Genomic DNA, 15,640 nt, shown 5'->3' on the forward strand with positions numbered 1-15,640 from the left:
TAGTTATGTTCTTCCAGAATATGTGTCTTTATGAGTAACCCAGGGTACGTAGAAAGAACACAACATGGTGTCAGAAGTCGGTCCAGAAGAATAATTCATTTCGCTAACATGGGAGAAGTGAAGATAATCGGAAAAAAAAGAGTGCAAACTTTCTCGTTGTTTGCTAACAGCTTTAAGAATGGAAGTTTTGTAACCTCCATCGACGCTTCAGCTGGAAATGTAGCTGAAAACTGGAAAAGATTTAAACAGCGTTTTGAAATTTATTTATCAGCGATCGGAGCAGATAATAAAATGGAGAAAACGAAACCTGCAATTCTACTCCACATGATTGGGGATGACGCAATTGAGGTATATAACCATTTTACTTTTAAAGCTGGAGATAACTTGAATCTAAAAGTGATAATCGACAAGTTTGAGTCATTTTGCATACCGAAGTGCAATGTGACGTATGAATGGTATAAATTCTTTACATGCAAGCAGAAAGCTGGCCAAACAATTGATCAATTTGTTACAGAGTTGAGAAACTACAGTAAAACATGTGAGTTTGCTGAGCTGATGGACTCTCTTGTTAAAGACAGAATTATTTGCAGCATTCTGGATAATGCTCTGAGAGAAAGACTCTTAAGAGAACCAGAAGTAAATTTGGAAAAAGCTTTGATTCTCTGCAAAGCTTCGGAAACCGTTAAGTCACAGGCTAAAGAGCTTTTTATTGAGAACTGCAGCGTACATGCTGTGAATAACCGCGAATATGTTAGAAAAAATAATGAAGTAACTACGAAACCGACGGCGAGCAAGACGTCATTTGAAAGAAAAAAATTTTGTGATCGCTGCGGGTGGCAACACCAACCTAAAATGTGTCCAGTGTATCGGAAACTGTGCAACAACTGTGGTAAGATTGATCATTTTTCATGCTGTTGCAGAAGTAGAAAAGAAATAAAACACGTAAATGCAGTGCTTGAAAATGAACGTGAGGAGTTTTAGACAGATGTGCTTTGTGAAAACAAACAAAGTAAGTAAGAATGACTGGACTATGCCATTGCAAGTGAACCAAAACATTATTCTGTTTAAAATGGATATTGGAGCACAAGTAAATGTTCTTGCAGAATCTGAGTTTAATGCATTAAAGCCAAGACCAAAGTTACATCAGACAAATATGAAAGTGGCTGGGTATTCAAGTGCAGACATTCCAGTTAAAGGAAAATGTGTGGCAAAAGTATCACACAAAGTTATGGTGCACACTCCTGCACTTGTGGTTGTGCCTAAGAATGTACAGTCAATACATGGTTTATCTGCCTGTGAGAGACTGAATTTGGTGAAAAGTCCTGGATAGTGACACAGAGTCAGAATACAGTGACTTGATGAAAGAGTATGAGGACTTGTTCAAAGGGCTTGGTTGTCTTCCAGGAGAGCACACGACTAAAATTGACAACACAGTGCCACCCATAGTACATCCATGTAGAAAAGTACCTTTTACATTATGTGATCAACTGAAAACAGAGCTTGACAGAATGGAACTGTTAGAGGTCATACAAAAAATTGATGAACTGACTGAATGGGTCAATTTGCCTGTCATTGTTGATAAGAAAAATAGAAAACTGAAGATTTTCTTCAACCCAAGAGCCTTGAATCGGACCACTAAAAGAGAGCATTTCAAATTGCCTACTCATGAAGAAATTATGTCACAGTTTGCTAATATAAAGTACTTTAGTAAATTAGTTGCATCCTCTGGATTCTGGCAACTTAAACTAGATGAACTGAGTTCAAAGTTGTGTACCTTTAACACTCCTATTGCCACAAACCGTTTTTTTAGGCTTCCACTTGGAATTGTATCAGCTCCTGAAGTGTAGCATTAAACTATTCACATGTTATATGAGCACATTGAGGGCGTAGATACTTCCATGGACCATATTATTGTTTGGGGATCATCTAAACAAGAGCATGACGCCAGACTTAGACAAGTCTTAGAGGCAACACACAAGGCAAACCTGGAGTTGAATAAAGACAAATGTTAGGTAGGAATGCCTGAACTTACATTTGTGGTGATATCATCAGCAAAGAGGGTATGCATTCTGATCCATTGAAGGTCTCTGCTATTGAGAACATGCCAAGACCACAACGTAAAAAGGATGTTCAAAGGTTTATGGGAATGGTCAACTACATGGGAAAATTCATACCCAATTTTTTGGAACAACTTGCTCCATTGAGGCAGCTAACAGAAAAGAAAAACAGATGGAGCTGGAATCATGAACAGGCGAGGGCATGGCAAAATCTCAAGAAAGTTCTCACCAAAGAACCTGCGTTGAAATTCGATGATACTGAGAGACCCATCAAAATCTCATGTGATGCATCTCAAGCAGGCTTAGGGGCAGTATTACTCCAGAAACATGATCGGGAATGACTACCAGTGGCGTATGCATCTCGTTCATCTATTGACGTTGAAACCGATCGTAAGCCTTTGATTGCATTGTTTAACAAACCTTTAAGCGACTGTCCTTTGCGAATTCAGTGAATGATGATCAAATTGCAAAGATATGCGCTGAATGTGTCATACACACCTGGAAAATTCATGTACACGGCTGACACACTTTCCAGAGCTGTGGATCCAACAACAAAAGACACTCACAGGAACTTTATTTATGTTTAGGTATTTATTGATACGGTCATAGAAACTGTACCTGTTGCTCCCAAAAAGTTGGAACTGCTGTGTCTTGAGACAGAGAAGGACAAAATTCTCAGTCAGGTAATACAAGTGGTGATGGGTGGATGGCCAGATAATAGGCATGACTGTACCTCAGAAGTACAAGAATATTGGAACCACAGATCAGAACTTTCTGTTGTGGATGGGATATTGTACAAAGGTAGCAGAATTATAATTCCTAAAAGTCTCTGAAAACAAATGCTTGGGAAAATTCATGAAGGCCACCTTGGCATTGAAAAGTATAAGAGAAGGGTGTGGGAAGTGATATTTTGGCCCAGGATGTATCAACAAATTGCAGAATTGGTGTCTTCTTGTCGAATGTGCTTTATTTACCAAGCTAGCAAAGCTAATGAGCCACTGCATCCACATCCTAGTCCTTAGAGACCTTATCAGAAGGTAGGCGTTGATCTGTTTGTAACTGACAACAAAGATTATCTATTAGTAACAGATTACTAACCTTGTATTCTGAGGTGTGTGGTTTGGGCAGAATAACAGCAGAGAATGTAATTACATGCATGAAATCAGTTTTTTTCCAGACCTGGTGTACCTGATGAAGTTTTCACAGACAATGGTCCACAATTCAAAGGTGAATGCATGAAACATTTTGCTCAGGAATGGGGCTTTGCTCATACAACATCTAGTCCAGTTTTCCTCAGTCCAATGGATTAGTTGAGAAGTCAGTAGGAATTATCAAGAAACTGATGCAAAAAACAAAAGATAGTGGAGGTGATTTTTATAAAGCTTTGTTAGCCTATTGTAGTACTCCACTTGAATGTGGATTTTCACCTGCTCAGCTCTTGCTGGGATGCTGTTTGAGATCCAATCTGCCAATAGATGAGAGCCTCCTGAGAACAGAGGAAAGTGAACAAGTGAAAAGATGGAAAGATGAACACAAAGCAAAGCAGAAAACATACTTTAACAGATGTTCTCGTCCATTACCTGAACTGCACCAAAAAGATGAAATGAGGATACAAGACAAAATGAACACATGGACACAGAAAGCTACAGTGCTTGAAGAAGTACAACCCAGATCATACATGGTCCAAACAGAAGAAGGAGCAGTGCTAAGAGGAAATCACAAAGACCTCAAGAAAGGGCCAACTTCGGAGTTTCAGTTAACTGATGCAGACCAGACAAAACATGAAAATAACAATGACACACAAGAACTGTGTGAACCACTTAGAATGTCTACTTGTGTTCGTAAACCCCGGAGAGACTGATAGAGACATGTTAAATTATACATTTGTTTTGATTAATGTTGCTAATTGTTTTTCTTTTTAAGGAAAGGAAGATGTGGTGATATCATGTGTCACATGACAGAGTTCGGAGCATGCGCAGAACTGACAGAATAATCGAGAAGCTTGTATGTTAGACATGGTTGCTGTTTTCTGTTAAAGAAAAGCTCTAGTTATGTTCTTCCAGAATATGTGTCTTTATGAGTAACCCAGGGTACGTATAAAGAACACTAGTTCTGCTTGAAATCCTAGGGTGTCATTGCACGCTTTTGGCCATAGCTTCTTCCACACTCCAGTCATGCAGTTTAAAGTTACGTCATCCAAGGCTGCTCTGATATTGGCTACAGCTTTCATGACATTGTAGTTTTTCCAAAATTGCCTGATGGATTGTTCATCTTGATTTTTTGTTTCCTCTATAGGTTGTTTGAAAGTGTTACAAAGGTAATAGGCTTTAAATTCGATATTACGCTTTGATCCATTGGTTGAACTAATGTGGCGGTGTTAGGTAAACCGCTTCTACAGGAGTACAGGTTGAAAGCGTGTCAAGATTCTCAGGGTGGCTTGGGACATTATCAAGCAACAACAATGCTTTAGATTTAAGGTCATGCTCCTCACAATACCGCTTCATTACTGGACAAAAGCAAACCAATTTTAGAAAACATTATTCATCACTTAGGCTTTCTTGTTTGATTTCCAAATCACTGGTAGACTTGACTTTAAAATGTCTTTTATTGCTCGTGGTGTTTCAGAGTGATGCACAGTCAAAGGCTTTAACTTAAAGTCACCTTTAGCATTGCCTCCTAGCAAACAAGTTAACTGGTCCTTTGCAGCCTTGAACTCAGATGCACGTTTCTCTTCTCAGGAGATGAAAGTACGAGAATGCATTCTTTTCCAAAATAGGCCTTTTTCATCCATATTGAAGACAAGCTCGGGAGGCTAATCATCCTTTTTGATTATGGCCTTCAGTGTTACAGGAAAATCGTGAGCTGCATTGCTGTCTGCACTGGCTGCTTCACCAGAGATACGTATGCTATCGAGGTTACTGTGCTGTTTAAATCTATCAAACCAGCCTCTGTTGGCTGTGAATGTACCAACGTATGTTCTTCTTCTTGAATATGATTGAAGATGCTCCTTACCTTTCCATTATTATCTGCTGGCTTAGGGACACGTTTCATTCTGTTTGGTCATCCACACATATATTTAGTTCTATTTTCCATTTTTTCAAGCAAATGGCTCCTCGAACAAGTCATCTTCATTGATAATAACTTTGAGGTCATCATTGCAGAAGCTTTTATCTTCTCTGCATTATCTATAATTGTTCTGATCGTCAATGTGGCCAATTTCAAAGAGGCACTAACATCAATTATCGCTCACCAGCTTCCAAACGCCCTATCACTTGCAGTTTCACATCCATGCTAGTGCTTTTCCTAGATATCTTAGATGCACTACCCTCACTGGAAGTCGTAGGCCATTTTGCAGACATTATGTGGGGAAAAATGGAATAAATTGGTGAGAAAGCTTGAGTGCTTACATATGTGGGGGAGGCAGAGAGTGAACTAATACATGATTGGCTGTGAGTGGCTCAGAGCATATGTAAACCACTCTCATTGGCTGACTGGCTGTAATGGCAGCCACTCTTGAGAATTTTTAAGTGTTGTTTAAAATGAAATTTGTCCTTTTAAAAAATTTCAATAAAGAATTGAATAACCGCATTGTAACAAATCAGCGCTATGCAGCGTAGCGTTGTACGGAGTTTGAGTGTGTCTGATGTTAGCATTGTTGTAGCTGCATTGATCCAGGCAGTGGAATGTATTTCATCATGTTTTTTTAATGTATTGTGTAGGCTGAGGATGCTCTGGAAGGTTCGGCTGCATGACTCAGCACATGACCTGCTTTTGTGGCCATGTTCGTTCTGTGGCTAGTCCAACTAAGACTCTGGTTGATGGTGGAAGATTTTAATAATGTTGTTGAATGTCTAGGGGGGTGATTAGGCTGTCTTTTGTCGGCAATGTCATTGCCTGCTGAATATTATTTGCCACGTTTCACGTTCCCTGTTGAACAGAGAAGTGGAATGCATGGGTGGTAATTGCCCGGTTTAATGATATAACATCTGAGCTGCTATCTGCTAATGATTTTCTCTGTGGATGTGGTTAGCTGCTCTATATTTTAAAATTACACACTGCAAAAGCAGTATGAACATGATGCTGAGTAAGATTCCCCTCACTACTTTACTGATGATTTATCTATTATTCAAAAGAAAGGTTTAAAACTAAAGCAACTCACACAAAACACTGGAGGATCTCAGCAGGTTAGGAAGCATCTACAGAAAAGAATAAACTGTCAGCGTTTCGGGCTGAGATACGATCTCAGGACTTTAAAACTAAAGTGCATTTTTCATTTTGGTCCATTTATAGGGTTCCAACGTACCCCAAATACTTTTATATTGTAGTTTATTGAATCAGTAAATTCAATGGCATACGAGAAGATCATTTGGCCCATCTTGCTCAGCCTGGCGCTTTAAAAATGGCAGAAACTTTTAGATGCTGTAACCTGAAACAAAGGACATACTGCTGGAGGAATCAGTGGATCGTCCGGCACCTCTTGAGGCAGAGAGATGGTTGATGTTTCAGGTTGAGATCCTGAATTAGGGTGTCAACCTGAAAGGTTGATTATTCTTTTGCCTCCATGTTTGGTGCTTAACCTGCTGAGTTCCTCCAGTAGTTTGTCTTTTATTTAAAATATCATATCCACTTAATCCTGCAGCCCAACTCTTCCCTATTTTCATGAGTTACCCATTGCCCTTCAGAGAGCAATGACTTGATCTGCTCACTCCACTCCCCCACACCGTGCTACCCAGCTACAACTATTGCATCTGAGATCTCCTCTGTTCAAAGCTACTCTCCAAGTACCATTCAATCGACAGCACTCAGTCCCACTAATTTCTTAGTTTTTCTTTAAACTAATGTTAACTTCTTTCAGTTTCCCTGGTCTTTCTGTAAAGACACACAAAATATATCTCTCCATTTCCTTATCCTGCTGAATACTTTTCTCTCTCAGGCTATAAAAATCCATATTAATTTGTGCTAATCTTTCTTTTTCCTATATCTACAGAATTTTGTGTTTCTTGTAATTTATTTGCCTATTTTTTAACAAATTATTGGTCTGAAATCATTTGTAATCTTGAGTCTCAGTGCTCTTTCAGCAGCTTTATAAGTTGCTTCCTCAGATTTAAAACTTCCTTTAAATGATTAGCCATGGATATATCATCTTTCTCAGGTGGGTTATTAACAAATGAGGCAAGATGGTCCAGAGCAAAATGCTGGAGGAACTCAGCAGGTCAGGCAGCATCTATGGAAATGAGTAGGTAGTCTACGTTTTGGGACAAGACCCTTCTTCAGCACTGAGATGAAAGGGAAAAGATGCTAGTATAAAAAGTTGGGTGGAGGGGATGGAGGCTAGCTGGAAGGTAATAGGTGAAGTCAGGTGGGTGGGAAAGGTCAAAGGCTGGAGAAGAAAGAATCTGATAGGAGAGAGGAGTGGAACACAGGAGAAAGGGAAGGAGGAAGGGGCCCGCAGGGAAGTAACAGGCAGGTGAGAAGATGGTCCAAATGTCCCTTTGGCCTTGAAGACTCATATGCTACATATTAATACTTTAACTGTTAACCAATATTTGTTATACTTTCTTCCCTAACTAACCACAGCCAACTCACGCTTCACTGAATCATAGATTTATAGAATGGTAACAGAGCAGAAAGAATCATTTTGTCAGTTCCTCCAGCATTTTGTCTGTGTTGCTTTTGTCACTGAATCCATATTGTTTTTTGGTATTTCCATATTCCCCAATATACTTCCCCATGTCTTCCACATTTTTAAAATTTAATTGAACTGGTTTTTGTCCCTCTTGCCTTAGTCCTTTACGTAGATCTGCAGGCAGACAGTGGTTCTGGCATGTTTGCAACCTTCTGGCCAATCCTTCATACTTTTTGAAACGTTAATGCTTGGACTAAATAGATCTTTTTTTAATGACCTTTTGTGTAGTTGATGTTTGCCAGATAAATCCTTCTACTCTGATCCTTCTCTTGGCAACCATTAAAACAACAATGAAGCTAATTACTTTTAAATTTGTCTTCAACTTGACAAATGAAATCTTTTGGCGTGGTTGAGCCAGAGTGAGGCACTGTGGCACTGTAGGAGAGTACTGAACAGCTGCTGTTCAATATATAGCACACAAGTCGATGGGATAACATCTCACGATTTGTCTGTCATTATTTGACCAACTGACTACACTGGCTACAAAAGCTTCAACGAATTCTGCTCAGAGTTTTAGGTCCTGAAATTTAGTATACAGTATTAAAACAATTTTTCTTTCTTCTTTTGTGCATATGAAGCCAGACATCAATTCCACAGGCTTTTGTGCATTAATGGTTATTTTTCACAGTAAGGCTCTGATGACTTAAAACATGATGTCAAGGCAGGCAGGTCAGCTTTGAGTATTCCAAAGTAATCAAACAAAAAAGATGTAAGACAACTAATAATATTAGGCATAAAACTTAGAACAGTACAATACAGGAACAGACATTTGGGCCCAAGATGTCAGCGCTGAACACAAAGCCAAATTAAACTCAATCTCTTCTGCCTGCACATAATCTATTTCCCTCCATTCCTTCCACATTCAGATATCTATCTAAACACTTCTAAAACAGAACTATTGCATCTGCTTCCATTATTACCCAGCAGCCTGTTCTGAGGATCTGCTGTTCTGTACATAAATGACAGACATCCCACCTCTCCCGGAAGTTCCGGGAGTCTCCTGCATTTAAGTAGTGGCTCCCTGATGCCCGCAAATTATATACAATATCACGGAAATCAATTTTTTTGAGAGTGACCACGAGAGAGAGAGAGCGTGAGTGAGAGAGAGAGAGAGTGACCACGAGAGAGAGAGAGCACGCGCGAGAGAGAGAGACAGACAGAGAGAGAGCGCGCGTGCGCCATGGCAGAGTGTTCCAAAAAAAGAAAATATAAAACGTACGTCACCCCAGACTACACTAAAGCCTACCCCTGCCTAATAGGGGTTAAAATAATGACAGTGTTGCTCGCTGCACTGTTTGCAACAGTGACTTTTCTATTGCCCATGGTGGGTTAAGACCGTAAAAGACACATTGAGGTGAATTTAACAGGTGTCGTTCATTCATCAGCATAGCTAACATTATTTAAACTAGCTGGCTAGCTGCTAAGGAGCTACTCTATTGCAGATATCCCACCTCTCCACCTGTCCCGGAAATTGATGGTGCTACCTCCCTGAAATGAGTTTTTGCAGGGTGGGATGTCTGAAAAGATTCAGTTGCCCTGCACATCTCCTTTCACCTTAAATGCACATCCTCAAGTATTTGACTTTTCTGCCCTGAAAGAAAAATTCAGAATGCATAACATATAAGACTATAAGACCGTAAGACACAGGAGCAGAATTATTAGGCCATTTGGCCTGTCATGTCTGCTCCACCATTTCATCATGGCTGATCCTATTTTCCTCTCAGCCCCTATCTTCTTCCTTCTCCCCATACCCCTTCATGCCCTGACCAATCAAGAATCTATCAGCTTCTGCATTAACTGTACATAAAGACTTGGCCTCCACTGCTGCCTGTGGTAAAGAATTCCACAGATCTATGCCTCACATAATTTGATCAACTAAAATCAGGTTTCCCCACACATGGGGAGTCTTAGACATTGATTAATCAGATAATATACTCTGAGAAAGGAATTCTGGTTTTCTTTAGAGGGTATATTAAATAAGTAGGTGTACATTTGCACTTGTTTTAATGTTTAACCTTGAGGTATGCTATCGGTAATCCAGAAAGTTAAGATAAAGAGAGATTGCTAGAATTACAATGTTATCACAATTTAGAGATCTGTAGATACACAGCAATGGTGAAGATGTGCTTCTCTCACCTCTGCTTCTGCCCTTCATTGCTTAATTAGTGGGAACAAAAACTACTCTGAAGTGATTCTACATTGGAAAGACCCACTTTCCAGGAATCTGTAGCTCCTGCATAGTTTCTCTTCTCTTCACATGTTGCTTGCTGGTGTTTGTCAGTTGTTTACGTGTAGTTTTTCATAAAAAATCTATTACACAGTATTTCTTTTTTTCCTGTAAATGCCTGCAAGAAAACTTATCTCAGGGTCACTTTATTAGGTATACTTGTACACCTGCTCGTTAATGCAAATATATAATAAGCCAATCACGTGGCAGCAACTCAATGCATAAAAGCATGCAGACATGGTCAAGGGGTTCATTTGTTCAGACCAAACATTGGAATGAGGAAGAAATGTGATCTAAATGACATTGACTGTGGAATGAATGTTGGTGCCAGATGGGGTGGTTTGAGAATCCCAGAAACTGCTGATCTCTTGGGATTTTCACAGATAACAGTCTCCAGAGTTTACAGAGAATGGTGTATAAAAAAAACTTAAAAAAAATCCAGTGAGTAGCAGTTCTGTTGGGGGAAAAAAGTGGCTTTTTAATGAGAGAGATCAGAAGAGAATGGCTAGACTGATTCAAGCTGACAGGAAGGCGAAGGAACTCAAATAACCACACATTATAACAGTGGTGTGCAGAAGAGCATCCCTGAACACACAACACATCAAACTTTAAGTGGTTAGGCTGCAGTAGCAGAAGACCAAAAGCATACACTCAGTGGACACACTGCACACCTCTTGTACCTAATAAAGTGGCCACTGAGTGTGTGGTAATGTATATGTACATTGATAATAATTTTACATAGAACTTTGAACTTTGAAAATGATCTGCTTTGAAATGGCACCGCACAAAAAAATAATAGTTTTTAATAATGATGAGCACTTTGCAACAACAAGGAGATGTACAGGCAGGTTTTTCACCCAGAGGTTGGTTGGTACTTAGAACGGGCTACCAGAAGTGGTGCTGGAAGCAGATATGATAGACGAGTAAAAAGGCTCTTAGATGGACACATGAATATGCAGAGACTGGAGGAGTGTGATCATGTGCAGGCAGAAGAACTTAGTTTAATTTGGCATTGTGATCAGTACAGACATGATGGGCCCGGAGGGCCTGTTCTTAAGGAGTAGAGTCCAGTATCACTGTCTTTTCAAATTGCGTTCCTTCGGATAAATGCTGAGATCTTCATTTTGCTTTAAGACTAAAGTGCTGATATTTCCAGTACATTGGTGATGTTGGAACACGCTAAATTTTCCAGTAGCAATAATTGTTTCTGGTTACTGTCTCTTTCAATTTATCTACATTGAATGTCTCTCTTTTTTTTTAATCCTAGCTTGAAGATCCTCTCTCATTTCCTGCAGTAATAGTAGAACAGGTACCAAACACGGACTTGTTCTATTCCAGTCTGGATTGTGATGATGTTTCTTCTAGAATGATGGACAATACCTCTCTAGATGTTGTAGAAGAACAAATAATAGAGGATAACATTGGCCTTTCAGGTTAGTACTTGTCAGGATGAATTAATAATAGTAGTTTGCTTTTTTGCTTTAAAAAATAACTTGAATTGATGAAGCAATTTCCTGATCTAGGGCTTCCAAGCACTTTATTGCTAACAAGTGTATTCAATGTTGTACTACAGGAAAGGCAGCAGCCAATCTGCCAGAGCACATTGTCACAAACAGTTGTGTAACAGTGACCAGACAATTAGTTTTTATAATACTTTTTGAGGGACAGACATTGGCACTGGGAATAACTTCCCTCCTCCTCTTCATGATAATGCTAAGGTATCTTTTACATCAACTTGACAGAGCAGGTACCATTTTAATTTAATGTCATGAATGAAAGAGCTTTGAGATTGTAGAGATCTCTCAATACTACAGAGTTGAAAGTTAGTCACACATTTTGTGCTTGGGTCTGTGGTGGAGACTTGGTCCAAAGCTTCTGCCCAAGAGATGAGAAAGTGCCACACACTGAGCCCAATTTAACATCTTGAATTGTATATAGGTTACAGTGTTGCATTTGGAAGTTACAACTGTAGTCATATCTGGATATGGAAGGAACAACTTAACTTTGAGCTGTTTGTTGGGTTTTAACCAGCTCAGTGATAACATCTTACCTTTGGATAAATGACTTGTAATTTCAGGTATACAGATTTCACAGAGCTCAGATTGGGATTCCAGAGTTGGAATTTACTAGTGCTGCACCAGGAATAATTCCAACTCTTAGATCAGAATTTAAATTTAGATTTAATCATCTCTCAGGCAATGCAGAGGATGTCATGGCTGTAACTTGAAGATGACTATGACTGTTCCTCCAAGTGATCTTGATGATATCCATCATTACTGGTCCATTGATTATTGTAATTGCTAACATTATTGATATGGGATCTTGCTCTGTGCAAATCTTCTGTTGTATCTTCTACATTGCAACAGTAACTACATCACAAATGTACTTCATTAATCATCAACATGTGAATGAAAAGATGTTTAAAATTAGGAAGCTCATTCTTCGTATTATATTTTGATAAAAGCTTGAGGAAAAATAAGGAACAATGTTTGTACTCTCGACAAACATAAACTGATTTTACATCATTTTCAAAATGTTCCAGTCCGTCATTTCATTTTCTGATTTTGAGAACTATTCTCACACTTGTACACTTGAATATTTCAGGTCTTCTGCAAATCAAGCTGCCCACACATCCAGGCCAGAAAGTTGTGCCATATTAATCTAACCTATCCAGCCATGTATGATATTTCCACAACTTTCTAAAATGCAGGGGGACAAGACTGTATTGTTCATTGACTGATCTCTATGGAAGTCTTTCAATACAAGTTTTATTAACAAAGTATTCATAAAGCAATTTAATGTTGAAGTTAACCCAAGTTTTATTTGATTAATTTGCAATAGAGGTTTAGGTCATGAGAAAAATTGTATCGTCTAACTTACAAGGGGCTGCATTATAACAGGGTAACTAAATTTTAGGTTGAATTACTTCCTGCAGTATTATACAATGTCTCAGTCTACAGGAGGTTGCTCAACTGCAATGTGCCAAGAAATTGAAACTGCATCATAAATGTGTCCACTTGACTTGAGAGAAATAATTCAAATTTTTGGAGAGGAACCTCTAGGCTGACATCTAGTGTCATTGATTTGATGAACAGTCCTCACCCTTGCATTGCTGTGCTTATCACGGTAGCTGTCTATATGGTTGAAATAATGTTGACTGGTCTTTGAATTTGATTACAAGTTACATGAAATGTGGTGGCTTTTTTGGGTAGAACTTGGTTTCCTTTTCTAGAAGGTCACTTTCTTATAGTTAGCTCTATCTGCGCTCTCCTCAAGTAATTTTTATGGTCTGGAAATCCGGAGAGGATTTGCAGCCAGAGGTCTGTAATACAAACTGGGTATAATTAAATAATCAAGGATCTGCCTCTAGCTTTCTACTACTTGTCTGCTGCCAACAGTTGACTGGTAAAGCTGTTGCCTTATAGTGCCAGAGACAACAGTTTGATCCTGGCCTCCGGCAGTATACTATATGTGTAGAGTTTGCACATTTCTCACACATGCCAATAACCTGCAGATTGGTATTTTAAATGGCTATGGTAAATTACTACTAGTGTTTGGTTTAGCAGTAGAATCTGGAGGAAATTGATGGGATTGTGGGGAGAATGAACAAAATGAGATTAAAGTAGGATATGTGTAAATGAATGGTTGGTCATCAGAAAGACTTAATGGCTGTTTCTGTGCTCTATTTCAACATTGCCTAATATGAGCACACGCACTGTGAGTGTTTCAAGATGCCTCATACTTTGTATTTAAACCTTCATAATAAATATGAATATTCAATAATGCATAGAATAAAATCACAACTTCTGGTTCAAGAAAGATTTAGGATGGTGTATAGAGGAAAGAATAGATGTTGCCAGCATTTGGAATGGATTTGTAGATTGGGTAGGAAAAGCCTTTAGGTCATTGTAAGACAAGTATATGTTGTGATGACTTTATTCAATGAATGATCTTATGGGACCTTCCTTGTACTTGTGATTGTGATGAAAAGATTTGTTTCTAGTAGTGCAACATACAAATTACTCTTTTTAACTAATTCTTGTATCACAATCAACAATTTGTTCCTGTATTATATATCATATAACCAGCTCAGTGCTGGAGGTGTATGCTGATGTTATTCTGGGAGTTATTTAATTGGCAAGCATCGGGGGATATGTAGCTTCTGTGCATTATAAACACAAGAGTTTGTGCAGATGCTGGAAATCCAGAACAACACACAAAAAATGCTGGAGGAACTCAATATTAATGGAAATGAATAAACATTCGGCACTTCAGGCCAAGATATTCATCAGGACTGGAAAGGAAGGGGGAAGATGCCGGAATCGGAAGATGGGAAGGAGAACAAGTTCAAAGGTGATAGTTGAAGCTCAATGGGTAGGGGAGGGGGGATGAAGCAAGTAACTGGGAGGTGTTAGGTAGAAAATGTAAAAAACTGGAGAAGAAGGCATCTGATACAAGAGGAGAGTGGACCATGGGAGAAATGGAATAAGGAATGGCTACATGGGGAAGGTAATAGGCAGGTGAGGAGAAGAAGTAAGGGGTCAGAGTGGGGAATTGAAGAAGACACAAGGGGGGGTGGAGGAAATGACCAGAAGTTGGAGAAATTAACATCTGTCTCTCCTTTCTCAATTTCTCTGTTTCCATCTCTAGATACCAATGTCTTTTATAAGATTTGTCTACTAATATCTTTTATAAACCTACAGATTTCCATGACTATCTTGACTATATTTCTTCCCACCCTGTTTCCTTTTCTCAGTTTCTTCTCCTCTGCTGCATCTGTTTCCAGGATTAGGCTTTCCTTTCCAGGACATCAGAGATGTCCTCCTTCTTCAGTGAATAGGGTTTCCCTTCCTCCACCATTGATGCTGCCCTCACCAGTATCTCCTCCATTTTCTGGACAACCACACTCACCCTGACTTAACAGGGATAAGAGTTCTTCTTGTCCTCACCTACCACCCCATGAGCTCGACATCCAACCCATCATTCTCCCCAGCTTCTGCCATCTTCAATGGGGCCCTACTCCAATCACATATTTACCTTCACCCACATTCTCTGCTTTCCACAGGGATTGCTCCCCCAGTGATTCCCTTGTCCATTTGTTTCTCCTCACTAATCTCCATCCTTGCACTTAACCCTACAAGTGGCAGAAGTGCTACAACTGCCTGTTCACCTCCTTCCTCACCTCTATTCAGGGCTTTAAACAGCCCTTTCAAGTGAGGCAACACTTCACCTGTGAATCTGTTGGGGTCATGTACCATATCTGGTGCTCCCAGTGCATACTCCTCTGTGTTGGTAAGACCTGATGTAGTTTGGGATCTATCTTTTTTGAGCACCTCCACTCCATCTGAAAAGAGTGGGATTTCCCAGTGGCCAACCCGTTTAAATCCAATCCTCATTTTCGTTCTGATGTGTCTATCCATGGCCTTCTCTTTGAACATGATGAGGCCACTCTCAGGTTGCAGGAGCAACACTGCTTATTTTGTCTAGGTAGCTTCCCACCTGATGACATGAACATTGATTTTTCCAACTGCTGATAATTTTTTCCCTCCCCCTTCTCTCTTCTTCAATTTCTCACGCTGCCCTTTTACCTCGTCTCCTCAGTTGTCTATCACCACTCCCTGGTGCCCTTCCTCCTTCCATTTCTCCCATGGTCCACTCTCCTCTTCTATC

General features: G+C 39.5%; 1 protein-coding gene across 15 annotated transcripts in view; it reads left to right on the forward strand.

Moving 5' to 3' along the window:
* The window catches only part of LOC140204125 (ETS-related transcription factor Elf-1-like), a 303,788-nt gene that overhangs the window by 235,608 nt on the left and 52,540 nt on the right, over positions 1–15,640 (forward strand). For all 15 annotated transcript variants that reach the window (XM_072270508.1, XM_072270511.1, XM_072270512.1 and 12 more), the window contains one exon: positions 11,238–11,403. In XM_072270508.1, the coding sequence (XP_072126609.1) occupies positions 11,238–11,403 (166 nt within the window). The remainder of the gene's footprint in view (positions 1–11,237; positions 11,404–15,640) is intronic.

Source organism: Mobula birostris, chromosome 10 (assembly GCF_030028105.1).
Source record: "Mobula birostris isolate sMobBir1 chromosome 10, sMobBir1.hap1, whole genome shotgun sequence".
Taxonomy (NCBI): Eukaryota; Metazoa; Chordata; class Chondrichthyes; order Myliobatiformes; family Myliobatidae; genus Mobula; species Mobula birostris.